Source organism: Coregonus lavaretus (genome assembly GCF_964263955.1).
Source record: "Coregonus lavaretus genome assembly, chromosome: 26".
Classification (NCBI taxonomy): domain Eukaryota; kingdom Metazoa; phylum Chordata; class Actinopteri; order Salmoniformes; family Salmonidae; genus Coregonus; species Coregonus lavaretus.
This window is the reverse complement of record NC_140013.1, coordinates 11,844,684-11,861,796: the sequence shown is the minus strand read 5'-3', so window position 1 is coordinate 11,861,796 and position 17,113 is coordinate 11,844,684. Positions and strand designations below refer to the sequence as shown.

General features: G+C 45.3%; 1 protein-coding gene across 2 annotated transcripts in view; it reads right to left on the bottom strand.

Moving 5' to 3' along the window:
• Positions 1-17,113, bottom strand: part of LOC311101840 (uncharacterized protein) — a 40,405-nt gene that overhangs the window by 12,237 nt on the left and 11,055 nt on the right. The window contains exon 1 of one of the 2 annotated variants that reach the window (XM_084143051.1): positions 6,024-6,548. The exons of the other annotated variant lie outside the window; for it this stretch is intronic. Within the exon in view, the coding sequence (XP_083999177.1) occupies positions 6,024-6,151 (128 nt within the window). The 5' untranslated portion in view covers positions 6,152-6,548. Of the gene's footprint in view, positions 1-6,023; positions 6,549-17,113 lie in introns of those variants that run through there. 2 annotated transcript variants of the gene reach the window in all.

The window sequence follows — 17,113 nt, the reverse complement described above, 5'->3', positions numbered from 1 at the left end:
CATTAGACTGGTGGAATTGTGTCCTTTGGTCTGGAGTCCAAATTTGAGATTTTTGGTTCCAACCGCCGTGTCTTTGTGAGACGCGGTGTGGGTGAACGGATGTTCTCCGCATGTGTATTTCCCACCATAAAGCATGGAGGAGGAGGTGTTATGGTGTGGGGGTGCTTTGCTGGTGACACTGTCTGTGATTCATTTAGAATTCAAGGCACACTTAACCAGCATGGCTACCACAGCATTCTGCAGCGATATGCCATCCCATCTGGTTTGGGCTTAGCAGGACTATCATTTGTTTTTCAACAGGACAATGACCAAACACACCTCCAGGCTGTGTAAGGGCTACTTGACCAAGAAGGAGAGTGATGGAGTGCTGGATCAGATGACCTGGCATCCACAATCCCCCGACCTCAACCAAATTCAGATGGTTTGGGATGAGTCGGACCACAGAGTGAAAGAAAAGCAGCCAACAAGTGCTCAGCATATGTGGGAACTCCTTCAAGACTGTTGGAAAAGCATTCCATGTGAAGCTGGTTGAGAGAATGCCAAGAGTGTGCAAAGCTGTCATCAAGGCAAAGGGTGGCTATTTTGAAGAATCTCGAATATAACATATTTTGATTTGTTTAACACTTTTTTGGTTACTACATGATTCCATATGTGTTATTTCGTAATTGTGATGTCTTCACTATTATTCTACAATGTAGAAAATAGTATAAATAAAAGAAAAAACCTGGAATGAGTAGGTGTGTCCAAACTTTTGACTGGTACTGTACATCACTGTCAAGTGGCTCTTTACCGTTGCTAAAAATATATTGTCATTTTCTAAATGACTATAAATAACTATAGACTAGACTGCCTTGATCAGCCACTGTACCTCACATTCAAATGAAGCACATGAAATCCCCTTCAGGTGTATCTTTACTGTGTAAGATAAACCCAACAGTCAGATCAGTAGACAAAAGAGGCATTGTTGTCCACTAGCTAGCTAGAACACTCAGTGTAACTGGTTCCAATGTGAAATATTATCCACACCTCAACAACTGATAAGGCTACTGCTGATCATTTCCCCAATATAGTTTGAAACTCATACACGGTCCGTCGTAAATATTTCAGAACTATTCTGACTATGCTACAGTGTTCTGAATCACCACTATGGCTGAGTCCCAAATGACACCCTATTCCCTACATAGTGCACTACTTTTGACCAGAGCCCTATGGGTGCAGACCCTAACAGCGGAAATAACAAGTGTGGCTGTATGATGGTAGAAAGTGAGCCACTCTAGACTAGAGCCACTTTGGCCCTGATTCATGTCTATGGGCAGCAGGACAGCAGCAGAGGGCATTGAGGCCGAGGCGACACTCCGGAATTTTGCCCTGGCTGACATTTTACTGTACAGACATGTAAGGGAATACTCTCCTCTTCCCGCAGACAGACAGACAAGTAGGGAAGGGAGGGAGGGAGGGTCATCTTTTGGCATGCAGCACAGGGCAGTACTTGTTAGGGTACAGACACAATCATCACTATGTAAGGGGCCGTTCTCTGATAGCCTAGCGCCCCACTCTCCTCCCACTCCCAAAAAGATGTGTGTGGGACTGACATCTCCCCCCCCTGTCCCTGCCCATATTAGTCCCACTCTAACTAAAGGAGGGATAAATATAGGCCCAGGCTGCAGAGGCCTGGCCGGCGCTGCTGAAGGCTCTATGAGGTCAAGCCAGAAAGATAAGGGCTGTGGTGGTGGGAGAGAGAGAGGTGGGAGGCGGTGGACAGCAGTGCTGCATTCTAGCACTTCCTAAGGTACAGATTAGGCAATGAGAGACATGTGCATGCATGCACTCACACAGAGATGTGAATTAGCGAGCTATGTTTAAATACAAAGCAAGAGTAACCTAACGGACGAGGGGAGATAATTATGAGAGAGAGAGAGAGAGAGAGAGAGAGAGAGAGAGAGAGAGAGAGAGAGAGAGAGCGAGCGAGACCCTGAGAGAGAGAGAGCGAGAGACCCTGCGAGAGCGACAGAGAGAGAGACCCTGCGAGAGCGACAGAGAGCTAGACAGAGAGAGTGACAGAGAAAGTTACAGAGCAAGGCTAAAGATAAACTGACAACCTGTGAGTGTGTTTCTAGAGCTGGATTGGAGTTGGAGTCTCGAGTCCGAGTTTCCTAGTAAGTTCAGTCAGGCTCAGGACTAATTCCGGTAAGCAGACCTAGCTTCCTCATAGGGCTGCATCACAGGGACAGAGGCATTCAGTTAAAGGCCTCAGGACTATTCTGAGAGGAGTAGCACCACCTACATCTAACTCCAATCCACTGGAATTAAGGTGGGGTTCCATCAACGCTGAGATGTTAGAAAGCAGCCTGTGTTCAAATCAAAACTGCGTCCCAAATGGCACCCTATTCCCTACTAGGGGTGTCCCAAATGGCACCCTATTCCCTACTAGGGGTGTCCCAAATGGCACCCTATTCCCTACTCGGGGTGTGAACGTTTAAACATTGGGATCGTTGCCAGTTACAAAAAATCCCTAAACGAAAAACAGTGCATTTATCACAAAACTAACACCAACAGGTCTTGATCATCATCATAAAGGAAAAATTCTACAAATACCTTATGCAACAATGATGTAACATTACTAGGAGGAGATATGAATCTTTCAAATGATTTGCTTGGTTATAAAGCGCTTCGCACTTCTTCGTCGTAAACAGTTGGAAAAATGTCCGAGTGAGACAGGGAAGTGACAGCAGCGAAGTTCTGTATGGCAATACTTTGATAAAGTTAAATGAAAAGGTGGTGAAATAAATGCTAACTTTGCAAGGTGAAATTGAGCTACAGGGGCAGTACAACCATCTGAAAGGGAGTCACCATGAAACCCGTTTCTGGCAGTAGTGAGAAAATCACGGTGCTGATTACAGAAATGATTGCAGTTGATATGCAGCCATTGTCAATGGTAGAGGATGTCGTCTTCACTGCCCTGATAGCAGTGGTCTAAGGCAGTGCATCGCAGTGCTAACTGTGCCACTAGAGATCCTGGTTCGTATCCAGGCTCTGTCGGCGCCGGCCGCGACCGGGAGACTCATGGGCGGCGCACAATTGGCTCAGCGTCGTCCAGGGTAGGGGAGGGAATGGCCGGCAGGGATGTAGCTCAGTTGATAGAGCATGGCGTTTGCAACGCCAGGGTTGTGGGTTCGATTCCCACGGCGGGCCAGTATAAAAAAAATATGTATTCACTAACTGTAAGTCGCTCTGGATAAGAGCGTCTGCTAAATGACTAAAATGTAAATGTAAATATCTAGAACAAAGACCGATGCCATGTCGAAAAACCGTGACGGCCTGGATGGAGAAATTGTACAATGATTGTTCTGCAAGTATAAAGCGCAAACATTCAAACACCATACGTGCCGTTGACGACAGATTGTAGGATTGCTGTCATACATCACAACGAGCCATCACATTGATGAGAAATGGGACATGAAGTCCCATGGGCTAACAACTGAGAAAATGGAGGAGAGGGACACAGCAGAGAACCTAAAACGGCATTAACTACCATCGTTTCTGAGGGGTGGGGGACAGCAGTAAGGTGCGCGCCGTCTGGTAAGTTGCCAGGACTGCGGTAGAATGAACTGCATTGCCCCCTAGCGGTCATACGCAGGATCACATCTGAATTGTGAATTCACGTAATTTTGGGATTTTTTCTTATTGTTTAAACAATATAAATGTTTTTGCAGTTTAAACATTAAGAACAATTGTACATTTGTCACATCCCCATTCTCTAGATAGTGCACCACTAGTAGCACCGTCATGGTAACGTCTCACTAAACTGCTGATGAACCAGACCTGTAACATCAATGTCTCCCGTTCTGTTTAGTGTTTACCGATGTTCATGGATACTACTAATGACAAACAATCACATCACACACACACACACAACTTAAATCTGGCTTCCTTGTATGGCTGCCAATCTTTACATACACCCTTAAAGCGAGTCACATTCATATTTCTTTTCCCCAGAATAACAGTAAAGCAGCACATGTGTTTGGTATACAGCGAAGGGGGGTAGCATTTTAAATTATTAGTGGGACAATACCTCTTCAGGATTTCAGGTTTCCAGCAGGTAGCCAAACACTGTAAACCTGCAATTAGCCCAGCCCATGGTTAAACATTAAAAGTATTTCTGACACACAGGCATTCCTCTGTCTATTTCTAGCATGGTTACACACTATTAACAAATCGGTTTGTAAATCAAAATACTGTCAAAACCCAAAGATTTTCTGGATCGGTTGGTTTGACAGAGATGTCGAGGAAAGGAGGCCATGACGCCATCATATAGCCAATAGGTGGTTGTTTGCCCACCCTGAAAAGGCTAAGAGAAAACATACTAAAACCTGGCCAAAGTTTTCCTCCAAAACAAGGAAGTTTGCTTTCTTACATCTGGTGCCGTTTATGGCATACAAGTGCCTGTGCGCGTCAGCGAGAGAGCGAGTGTGTGTGTTTCAGATGAAGACAAACAAAGTCTAGGCTATTCAAATGACAAACTAGTCTAGGCCATAAAATAAGGATAACTGCCCTTGTCACACACCCATACAGTGAACTAGTGAGTGAGGAAATACAAGGCATCCACTCCTGAAGTACCCAATGATATCTAATCTCCCCCATAAGCAAATAAGTAGTAATACTACCCATGTATGCCATAGAAACCAGTGCAAAGTGAGTATATGGACAGCATACAACACATTTGCATGTCTTCATTTAGCAGACTCTCAGAGCAAAATGGTCAATCAACGCAAAATCAGTAGGGTCTGACCAACATGGTCTGAACAGCCAGTCATTGTCACAGGGGAATGTGATATGTGATTATTATTTTTTTTTAACGTTTTCATTGCAGCTTTGATGGTACGGTATTTGCAACGCAGATATGGGCTTTTTGAGTCAAGCATATAGCGTTGGTTCATCCAAAAACACTGATCAGGTCCGTATTGATGGACTACTACTACTACTAGCCTAGACTAAAACTATGGAGCAAGGGTGTCTAGGATAGTCCCAACATATTAACACTAACAACTTGACTAAACTTTTATTCATCTGATGGATTTACACCTGTAAATACAAGTGCCCTTACTTGAGGCCTTCCTACCCAACAATCAAAACACATACAAATACAACCCACTAACTACCCTTCATCAGGTAGGTTATTTCTCAGTATTCAAAGCACTCCCTTTAACGGGTGAGTTCTAATCATTCCTGTATTATGTTCACACCTGTACTACAAGCCAGCTATCAAATCCGTCTCTGGGACTGGTCTCACACTGTATAAAACAGAGGCCCAAGTAAGAACATCTCAGCCAATTAGCCTAGTTAGAATGGCTGCAAACTTCAGAACAAAGAGCTTCAACTCAAAAACATGGATGGATGGATAGATACGCTATAGAATATTTTTTCAGGACACGTAATACAACAACCAGAAAACACATCAGCCAAAATATAATTGATAATAAGCTATAAATCAATTTGATTTAATATATCTCTATGTGTTATTAAAGAAGCACAACATCAAAGGGGGGGGGGGGGGGGGTCAAGTGAGACTGGCAGGCTGATTCTCTGGCTTTATAGAGCAGACACTGTTGCTTTATATGGATATCTGACTGACTGACTCACAGGATTTGTCAGACCAGTTTGTAGACAGCCAGGTAGATGATTCAGATCTCGCGCCACGCAATTATCAAGGATAACCCATTGTGCTATAATTTCTCAACCAAGAGAGGAAGACTTGTCAAGATTACTTGCATCCTGTTACGTCACTCTCGGGAAATACATGCAGTCAGGATGGACTGTCACACCGTTATTAGAAATGTGTCAGATTCCTTCACAACAATGTTGCAACATCTGAGACTAGTGACAACTGAGCTAAAGTAAATAAATCTGAAACGTATCCATACATCCTTCGATATCCCATGTCCACTACATGGGGAAAATAATCTAGTGGGGAATTATCTTAATTTTAACCACAAAAATGTTCGTCGCAAAAATGTACAACTCACAGTTGGTTGATCTGGTTCTGAGACACAACTCCGTTGTCGGAGAAGTAGGGCATCATCTTCGCTCCGCAGCAGGAGCAGAAGCAGCCCTCCGCCGAGCTCCGGGTGGCAGACACACTACCGAGCGTCATGACTGGACCACCGAACAGTAGACCGATACTTGATGAGACCGGCGGCGCCAAATATCCTCGAAAAGGCTCACTCCACTCCGACCATGGTCAACACTTATTAGTCCAACGAACTCAATAGATATTCGACAGTATGTTGTCGACCTATCTCCTTCGCGGCATTATAAAATAGGCAGCTAGAAAATAAAGTATCCTGTTCGTAAAATAAAAACGCGTAGCCTATCATACAATTATGAAAAAAACGTTTTACTGTGTATCAAGTACAGTATCCTCTAATTGCAACACTGTTCCCATATTCTGTAACACATTCTTGCCGTAGGATCCTTCACGACCTATAATCATTATTTGTCTATGAAGAGCACTCGTGTCCGTCCTCTTACAGTAAAAGCTTTCAACTTCTGAACAGTAGACAGGCAGGCACTACAAACTCAAGTCGTGAGAGGGAGGAGTTGCTGACGTACTTAGAGGGGCCAAATGGAAAGACGAGGGGAGAGCGACAAGGAGGCACAACATATTAGGCACCCCTGCAGCGACAAGGTCGTGGAAGAGCAAGACAGCCATATAATGTGATGACTGACAAGTACACGGAGGTGTTGAGGTAAAGAGTAAAAGTACAGAAGGAACATACATGTAATTGCCTAAATAAAGGAAACACCAACACAGAGTGTCTTAATAGGGCGTTGGGCCACCATGAGCCAGAACAGCTTCAATACACCTTGGCATAGATTCTACAAGTGTCTGGAACTCTATTGGAGGGATGAGACACCATTCTTCCCCGAGAAACGCCATCATTTGGTGTTTTGTTGATGGTGGTGGAAAAATCTAAGTCGCAGCTCCAGAATCTCCCATAAGTGTTCAAATGGGTTGAGATCTGGTGACAAGACTGCAATGACATATGGTTTACATCGTTTTCATGTTCTCAAACCATTCAGTGACCACTCATGCCCTGTGGATGGGGGCATTGTCATCCTATGGGGACATAGCCATGGTAGCCAATATAATTTTTATACATGACCCTAAGCATGATGGGATGTTAATTGCTTAATCAACTCAGGAACCACATCTGTGTGGAAGCACCTGCTTTCAATATACTTTGTATCCCTCATTAACTCAAGCGGTTCCATTATTTTGGCAGACCTGTACATACCTATTGCAACCACATGTTCTGTGACAGCTATGTGTTTACCAACAACTGACTCCTTGGAACTGTGCTTGTGCACACTGCTTCGCCTTACTGAGTACAACCAGACAACTTGTCTCAAATAACACTGCTAAATAACTGAGTAAATTGGATTTGGGAACAGACTGCAAAATGAGCTGTACCTTTGCCATTTCCATCAGATGTAAGAAGGTGAACCATATCATATGGTTCATGGAGTGGGAGACTGATCTCATTTCTCACACTGACCAGGAGACAGTGATGTTACGCAAGGGGCCCCATGAGAGGAAAACCAGGCACTCTCAGTGTCAGTAAGGGACAAGTGCACAAAACTTCTAGACTGGCATAGCGTTTTTAAATAGGAAAGTGAGAGATCTATGAAGCAGTGTAAATAGGCTACATGAGGGCACAGTGTTTACAACCCAACTGAGCTTTGTTCCACTCCACTGGGGGTGAGACCATTTGGATGGATTTGGGCTCCACTCGGCTACAGTGGATGAATCTCAATTGTGTTCCTTGTTTCCTCGTGTCCTCTCTCCCTTTTCAAAATGCATTGAGGAGAGGGTCAGATTCCTCCTCTAGGACCTTCTCCTCCAATGGGTTTTGAGGAGACGGCAAGGAGGAAAGAGGACATTAGTCAAGGAAATACAATTGAGACGCACCCAATGTCATATAAAAGGCTAGCTAGTTAAGGGATTGTTATTACCAAGAATGTATTTTTCTTAATTCGACTTAGACAGTTTGTGCCTATTTCAGACTTGAGATAAGTGTGCAACTTGGACTTTTGCATATATCACATATTCATGTAAATGGGAGACGTTAAAATCGGAGCACAGATCTCAAGAGCGAGTACCGATCTTCGCCACTGATCACAACAGTATCACGAGAGCCAAGTGACAAATCAGACTCTGGAAGCTATTTTAGTGTGTCTAAGTCGCTGTACTATTACTGTACAAACAAGGCAGGCAATTGTACAGTTTTTCCAAGGTCTGCTCTACAATGAGTCCCCAGAAAGTCAACAGCTCCGTCTCCTCTTCCTGCTCCCCATTGTCCCTCGTCTCCGAACTAAGAGAAGCCAGTCCTGGAATTTCACTTGACTTCGACCTGGCCTTGGATAGAAGAATGAAAGCGGTAATTCGTGTACACAACAAACGTGACGGTTCTGAGAACACAGCTCTTCCTCTGTCCTTTACTTCCTTAATTCCTGGGCCGCTTGAGCCAAAACAAACATTGTATAGGCTAGGCCTACATGGCTAAATGTCCACCTTATAAACAGGCCATAGTCCATTGAAAACTAAGCTATAGCTTCATTTGGTCTCACTCATATTGGAACGCTTCAATGGTGGCGGCCAATGTACTTTCACATGCTCCCCCATGGCTCGTTCCTTGGTTCCAGAGAGGCTAGGTCTGTAGGTTGTATTATGTAAATGTGGTGCTGCCTGAGGCTTGGAATAGAAGAAGTCATACTCCAGGGGTCAATTACACCTGACTACAGGGGCTCAATCAGAGGTCACTTAGTCAAAACACTCCATTGATGTTTCCACTCCCCACGGTCCGCCATTACCCAAGACACTACATTACACAGGCAGCCTGTACACACAAACAGGCAGCTACTATGCAAGTTCCCCTTTAAAGTTATAAAACCTAAGTGGCCAAAGAAAAGATGAGAAGACTGGCCGTGACGGCGTGGGACATGGTTACACTCAGTGTTTACAAAGTATGTGTAACACTTGACTCCTCGTGCACTCCGAATAACATGACAGGGAAGGAGACGTAGAAACTCACACATACCTGGGTGTCTTCGGTTACAGGGCATCGTCACATGGTCTTCTCCATTCCATTCAGCCTCCTCTCCGGTCATGAGGTCTAGCCAGTCACCCACTGTGTTATCATCGCAGCCAACGTTCAACCAACCAACACACATTAAAGCACCATCTGTGTGACCAGCATCTGTGCTAGTTATGTGGCACAGAACGTTTTGCACATCTTTTAATAGGCTAGACCACTACTAAATCACATTGTTTTGTTTTGACTCTGGTAATAGGGTCCAACATGTGGGGGCAACATGTGGGTCCGATTGCGCAATGGCTTGTGTCTCTCTCTCTCTCTCTCTCGCTCTTTGAATGAAAGTTACCAGAAAAAGGTCACAAATTGTTGCAGGCAGCAGTCAGTCACTGGGTCTCTGTGTACTCCCCCAAGTTACCCCTTAACATCCTGCTCACTACAAGTGAGCAGCTGTTTCCTATAGGCCTGCTGCACTGGAGCTAGTTGGAGGAGTAGTGGGGTCTGAAATGAGACCAGCCAGGACACTTAGCCTACACTGACTGCAGCACTAGTAACAGACCTGGACATAAACGCTACAAGGCCAAGCACAGGGCAGGCTAATGCATGCCCCGTCAAGCTAGTGTTTTTTACTTACCACTTAGCCTATTTGGTTGTGATCTGAGCACCTTGGGACCTAAGTGAAGGGCTAAAAAACAACAGAGACACTTAAGGCACCAGGAATTAAGAGGAAAACAGTGAATCAATCAGGAAAATCATTGTCAGTTGAGGTTAGAAGGGTGGTGCTGGTAGCCAGGAGAGATGTTCCAACTTGACAGACAGGTGTGAGAAACAGGCTGCAATGAAAGACGATGACTCCAGGCCTGGGGTTTGAGTCCGCATGTACAGCTAGCTGGCTGCGTCTGCCATTCCCTTTCCTTCCCGCAACCGGTAATGGGACTGGGTGAACACTGAGCACAGGGTAACCAAAATCCAGAATAACCTGCTCTGCCAGCCACATCTGAGGTGCAGCAGCAGGCACATACACAGATGGGAGTCAACCTGTGCCCCTCCCACTCGCCAAGTGCCCTTTTGGGTTGTGGTAATTTATATATATTTTTTTGTATAAAAGTTTGTCGTTGTTGTTCTGAACCCATTGCCCGCAAGTCGTTGTGACGTCGTCAAGTTCGCCACCCCATCCGTTGGTTGCGCCTGTTGGTCTGCCCTGTACAGACCTTGCGTGCGCCCGGTTGCACCTGTTCCCGAGTCTGCCCTGTACTGGGATTGTGCACACCCATTATCCAAACATGCATGGCTTGAGATGTGGTCACCGATCGAGTGTGTGTGTAGCTATCTACCTAGTTTAAATATCAACAGTACTGCCACAGAAGCATAACATTTGATTAACACTTGATTTTCATCATCATCAATATTCGGTCTGGTTGGCTGAAACGCACAGCAGAGGTAGAAAGACCGAGGATCGGCTGCATCAACGACCCTCCGACCCAACGCCATCCCTTCTTCAGTCGGCAGCAGTAACACAGGTAGTCTACTCTAGCTAACCACCATATACTAAAATATCTACATAGCCAGCCATATATCACGAGTTAGAAGATTATGAATATCATTATGAAGTTACTTGATACGAGCATTGAAGATAAATCACAATCAGTCAAATCAAATCGAGAGCTAACTTGCAGATTTCATCAGCATCAATGATCAGCTGATCGCCCACCCTCTTTTCCCGACGTCAATCATGTCTTTAGGAGGCACTGTAACTACATGACCAAAAGGCATGTGGACACCTGCTCGTCGAACATCTCATTCCAAACTCATGGAGTTGGTCCCCGCCTTTGCTGCTATAACAGCCTCCACTCTTCTGGGAAGGCTTTCCACTAGATGTTGGAACATTGTTGCGGGGACATAAGAGCATTAGTGAGGTCAGGCACTGATGTTGGGCGATTAGGCCTGGCTCACAGTCGGCTTTCCAATTCATCCCAAAGGTGTTCGATGGGGTTGAGGTCAGGGCTCTGTGCAGGCCAGTCAAGTTCTCCACACCGATCGACAAACCATTTCTGTATGGACTTTGCTTTGTGCACGGGGGCATTGTCATGCTTAAACAGGAAAGGCCCTTCCCCAAACTGTTGCCACAATGTTGGAAGAACAGAATCGTCTAGAATGGTCATTATATTATGCTGTAGCGTTAAGATTTCCCTTCACTGGAACTAAGGGGCCTAGCCCGAACCATGAAAAACAGCCCCAGACCATTATTCCTCCTCCACTTAACTTTCAAATCAAATAAAATTTTATTGGTCACGTGCGCCGAATACAACAGGTGCAGACATTACAGTGAAATGCTTACTTACAGCCCTTAACCAACAGTGCATTTATTTTAAACAAAAAAAGTAAAAATAAAACAACAAAAAAAAGTGTTGAGAAAAAAAAGAGCAGAAGTAAAATAAAGTGACAGTAGGGAGGCTATATATACAGGGGGGTACCGTTGCAGAGTCAATGTGCGGGGGCACCGGCTAGTTGAGGTAGTTGAGGTAATATGTACATGTGGGTAGAGTTAAAGTGACTATGCATAAATACTTAACAGAGTAGCAGCAGCGTAAAAAGGATGGGGTGGGGGGGCAGTGCAAATAGTCCGGGTAGCCATGATTAGCTGTTCAGGAGTCTTATGGCTTGGGGGTAGAAGCTGTTGAAAAGTCTTTTGGACCTAGACTTGGCACTCCGGTACCGCTTGCCGTGCGGTAGCAGAGAGAACAGTCTATGACTAGGGTGGCTGGAGTCTTTGACAATTTTGAGGGCCTTCCTCTGACACCGCCTGGTATAGAGGTCCTGGATGGCAGGAAGCTTTGCCCCAGTGATGTACTGGGCCGTACGCAATACCCTCTGTAGTGCCTTGCGGTCGGAGGCCAAGCAGTTGCCATACCAGGCGGTGATGCAACCAGTCAGGATGCTCTCGATGGTGCAGCTGTAGAATTTTGAGGATCTGAGGACCCATGCCAAATCTTTTAAGTCTCCTGAGGGGGAATAGGCTTTGTCGTGCCCTCTTCACGACTGTCTTGGTGTGTTTGGACCATTATAGTTCGTTGGTGATGTGGACACCAAGGAACTTGAAGCTCTCAACCTGTTCCACTACAGCCCCGTCGATGAGAATGGGGGCGTGCTCAGTCCTCTTTTTTTTCCTGTAGTCCACAATCATCTCCTTTGTCTTGGTCACGTTGAGGGAGAGGTTGTTGTCCTGGCACCACACGGCCAGATCTCTGACCTCCTCCCTATAGGCTGTTTCATCGTTGTCGGTGATCAGGCCTACCACTGTTGTGTCGTCGGCAAACTTAATGATGGTGTTGGAGTCGTGCCTGGCCATGCAGTCATGGGTGAACAGAGAGTACAGGAGGGGACTGAGCACGCACCCCTGAGGGGCCCCCGTGTTGAGGATCAGTGTGGCAGATGTGTTGTTACCTACCCTTACCACCTGGGGGCGGCCCGTCAGGAAGTCCAGGATCCAGTTGCAGAGGGAGGTGTTTAGTCCCAGGATCCTTAGCTTAGTGATGAGCTTAGAGGGCACTATGGTGTTGAATGCTGAGCTGTAGTCAATGAATAGCATTCTCACGTAGGTGTTCCTCTTGTCCAGGTGGGAAAGGGCAGTGTGGAGTGCAATAGAGATTGCATCATCTGTGGATCTGTTGGGGCGGTATGCAAATTGGAGTGGGTCTAGGGTTTCTGGGATAATGCTGTTGATGTGAGCCATGACCAGCCTTTCAAAGCACTTCATGGCTACAGACGTCAGTGCTACGGGTCGGTACTCATTTAGGCAGGTTATCTTAGAGTCCTTGGGCACGGGGACTATGGTGGTCTGCTTGAAACATGTTGGTATTACAGACTCAGTCAGGGACATGTTGAAAATGTCAGTGAAGACACTTGCCAGTTGGTCAGCACATGCTCGGAGTACACGTCCTGGTAATCCGTCTGGCCCTGCGGCCTTGTGAATGTTGACCTGCTTAAAAGTCTTACTCACATCGGCTACGGAGAGCGTGATCACATAGTCATCCGGAACAGCTGGTGATCTCATGCATGCTTCAGTGTTGCTTGCCTCGAAGCGAGCATAGAAGTGGTTTAGCTCGTCTGGTAGGCTTGTGTCACTGGGCAGCTCGCGGCTGTGCTTCCCTTTGTAGTCTGTAATAGTTTTCAAGCCCTGCCACATCCGACGAGCGTCAGAGCCAGTGTAGTACGATTCAATCTTAGACCTGTATTGACTCTTTGCCTGTTTGATGGTTCGTCGGAGGTCATAGCGGGATTTCTTATAAGCGTCCGGGTTAGAGTCCCGTTCCTTGAAAGCGGCAGCTCTACCCTTTAGCTCAGTGCGGATGTTTCCTGTAATCCATGGCTTCTGGTTGGGGTATGTACGTACGGTCACTGTGGGGACGACATCATCGATGCACTTATTGATGAAGCCAGTGACTGATGTGGTGTACTCCTCAATGCTATCTGAAGAATCCCGGAACATGTTCCAGTCTGTGCTAGCAAAACAGTCCTGTAGCTTAGCATCTGCGTCATCTGACCACTTTTTTTATTAACCGAGTCACTGGTGCTTCCTGCTTTAGTTTTTGCTTATAAGCAGGAATCAGGAGGATAGAGTTATGGTCAGATTTGCCAAATGGAGGGCGAGGGAGAGCTTTATATGCGTCTCTGTGTGTGGAGTAAAGGTGGTCTAGAGTTTTTTTCCCTCTGGTTGCACATTTAACATGCTGGTAGAAATTAGGTAGAACGGATTTAAGTTTCCCTGCATTAAAGTCCCCGGCCACTAGGAGCGCTGCATCTGGATGAGCGTTTTCCTGTTGATTAATGGCCTTGTACAACTCATTCAGTGCAATCTTAATGCCAGCATTGGTTTGTGGTGGTAAATAGACAGCTATGAAAAAGATAGATGAAAACTCTCTTGGTAAATAGTGTGGTCTACAGCTTATCATAAGATACTCTACCTCAGGCGAGCAAAACCTCGAGACTTCCTTAGTATTTGATTTTGTGCACCAGCTGTTGTTTACAAATATACACAGACCGCCACCCCTTGTCTTACCGGAGTCAGCTGTTCTGTCCTGCCGATGTAGCGTATAGCCTGCTAGCTGAATGTTATCATTGTCGTCGTTCAGCCACGACTCGGTGAAACATAATATATTACAGTTTTTAATGTCCCGTTGGTAGGATAACCGTAATCTTAAGTCGTCCACTTTATTTTCAAAAGATTGAACGTTGGCTAATAGGATTGATGGAAGAGGCAGTTTACTCGCTCGCCGTTGGATCCTTACAAGGCACCCCGATCTCCGTCCTCGATATCTCCGTCTCTTCCTCACGCGAATGACGGGGATTTGGGCCTTGTCGGGTGTCTGTATGATATCCTTCGCGGCCACCTCGTTGAAGAAAAAATCTTCGTCCAATACGAGGTGAGTAATCGCTGTCCTGATATCCAGAAGCTCTTTTTGGTTATAAGAGACGATGGCAGAAACATTATGTACAAAATAAATTACAAATAACGCGGAAAAACACACATAATAGTACAATTGGTTAGAGGGCTGTAAAACGGCAGCCATCTTCTCCGGCGCTGTTTATATACACAATACAGTTGGCACTATGCATTCAGGAAGGTAGTGTTCTCCTGGCATCCGCCAAACCCAGATTTGTTCGTCGGACTGCCAGATGAAGCGTGATTCATCACGCCATAGAACGCATTTCCACAGCTCCTGAGCCCAATGGCGGCGAGCTTTATTCCACTCCAGCCGATGCTTGGCATTGCGCATGGTGATCTTAGCCTTGTGTGCGGCTGCTCGGCCATGGAAACCCATTTTATGAAGCTCCTGACGAACAGTTCTTCTGTTGACATTGCTTTCAGAGGCAGTTTGGAACTCTGTAGTGAGTGTTGCAACCGAGGACATACGATTTTTACACGCTACATGCTTCAGCACTCTGTGGTCCCGCTCTGTTAGCTTGCTCCTAGACTATACACAATAACAGCACTTACAGTTGACAGGGCAGAAATTTGACGAACTGACTTTTTGGAAAGGTGGTATCCTATGACGGTGTCACGTTGAAAGTCACTGAGCTCTTCAGTAAGGCCATTCTACTGCCAGTGTTTGTCTATGGAGATTGCATGGATGTGTGCTCGATTTTATCCACCTGTCAGCAACGGGTGTGGCTGAAATAGTCGAATCCACTAATTTGAAGGTGTTTCCACATACTTTTGTATATATAGTGTAGCTTGCTTATATAATTTGTGATGAGTGAATGTTGTTGCAGAAATAAAAACAGGCCTATGCTCAATATATATATATATATATATATATATTAAAATAAAAAAAATCTATACAGAGGTATGTTATGAATTTCTAAAGGCGTTTTTTTACATTCTTTTTTTTTACCTGCCCCTTGAAAGGTCTGTGCACGGCCCTGCACATCAGTGTGTGTGTGTGTGTGTGTGTGTGTGTGTGTGTGTGTGTGTGTGTGTGTGTGTGTGTGTGTCTACCGACTCAAATCTTACCAGAGCCATGTTGAAGTTAGCAGTTGAAAGGAAATGCCTACCGAAAACAAATGGATAGACAAGGTCACAGAAAGGACCCTGAACATCCTTTAGCCTCTCTTCTCCCCCTCAACAGGTCTGCAGTCCAACAGCCCTCTCCTTACTATTAACAACAATCAAGTAGGCCTGTACTATATAGTATGCTGTCCTTGACATTCATTGCAGTACATACACGTCACACAGCCAGAGCACAGATTAATGCATTACAGTATGTTACACTTAATCAGAGCCGTGGGACCAACAGCTGTTGTGTATTTCCTGTGTGTGTGTGTGTGTGTGTGCGGCACAGAATAGATGACATTGGCAGTCTTCCCATAACTGGTAAGGACTGAGCAAAACGTTGAACATGGAGTACTGCACAACTTTCCCCATCAAAACGTAGCCTCTAGTTCTCTGACAGCCAATTAGATTAAATGTATTTCTAGTACTGGAATCCTTATGGAGGTGTATGTAATACATTTAATTTGGGCTTCTTGTTAATTAACCAGCGAGGGGGTCAGGCTGTTTCAAAAAGGGGGTTGGGTGAGTAGGATTTGGGGGGAGGAATTGGCAAAAGAGGGAGCCAAATGACAAAATAGCCCAAGATCTGAACACTCTCACAGAGGACATTGAATGGGCAGGGTGGGGGGAAATGACCTCACCATCGCCATAGTATTACCTAATAGATAATTGAGCCCACATGTCCTGCAGCATTGGAGTTGCCTGGTGAAGTCAGTGCAAAGCATAATGGGCGTTAAATGTTCTGTTATGGGGTTGTGCTGGCCAAATGCACATAATGTCATGTTGGCTCCTTCTCAGCATGAAGCCAAACAGTTTGCAGTGGTGGACCCAATTTGTTTGCAAACTAGCACCAACTGTAATGGTATGGAGAACGCTGACTCCTACCTTGCATTAGCAGAATTCAATAGACTAATTCCTGACCAGAGAAGTCTAATTAAATCAATGTACAGAAAACACCCTACATTGCAAGGGTTAGTTCTACATAACCCTGTCATAACAGTAACATAACCCTGTCATAACAGTAACATAACCCTGTCATAACAGTAACATAAGAGAACAGAACATAATAAACAGCATGATAGCTATTACAACAGACTTTATAGTGCTGTCTTGATGCAAGCCGACTAGCTTACCAAAATAATGGTGTTTGCCATGACTGTGTAAAGTTAGGCTTGTTACAACAATCAACTCAGTCATCAAGTAATGCTATGTAATATCATTATCATGACGTTGTTATGAATATATGAAGGTCGTAGGATGGAGAGTTCAGGTGAAATGCTACTGACAAGAACTATACTTGATGTTAGGCCAAGCTAAGGGGAAGTGATACCCAAACCCAGACAAACACGCCCTTGTTTGTCAGTTCCATGTGTACTATAGCCAGGTCCTAATAGCCTATAGAAGGGTTCACCAACCAATTTGGCCCGCATGTGCTTTTATTTGGCCCCCCAAGTTTTCTGAGAAAAAA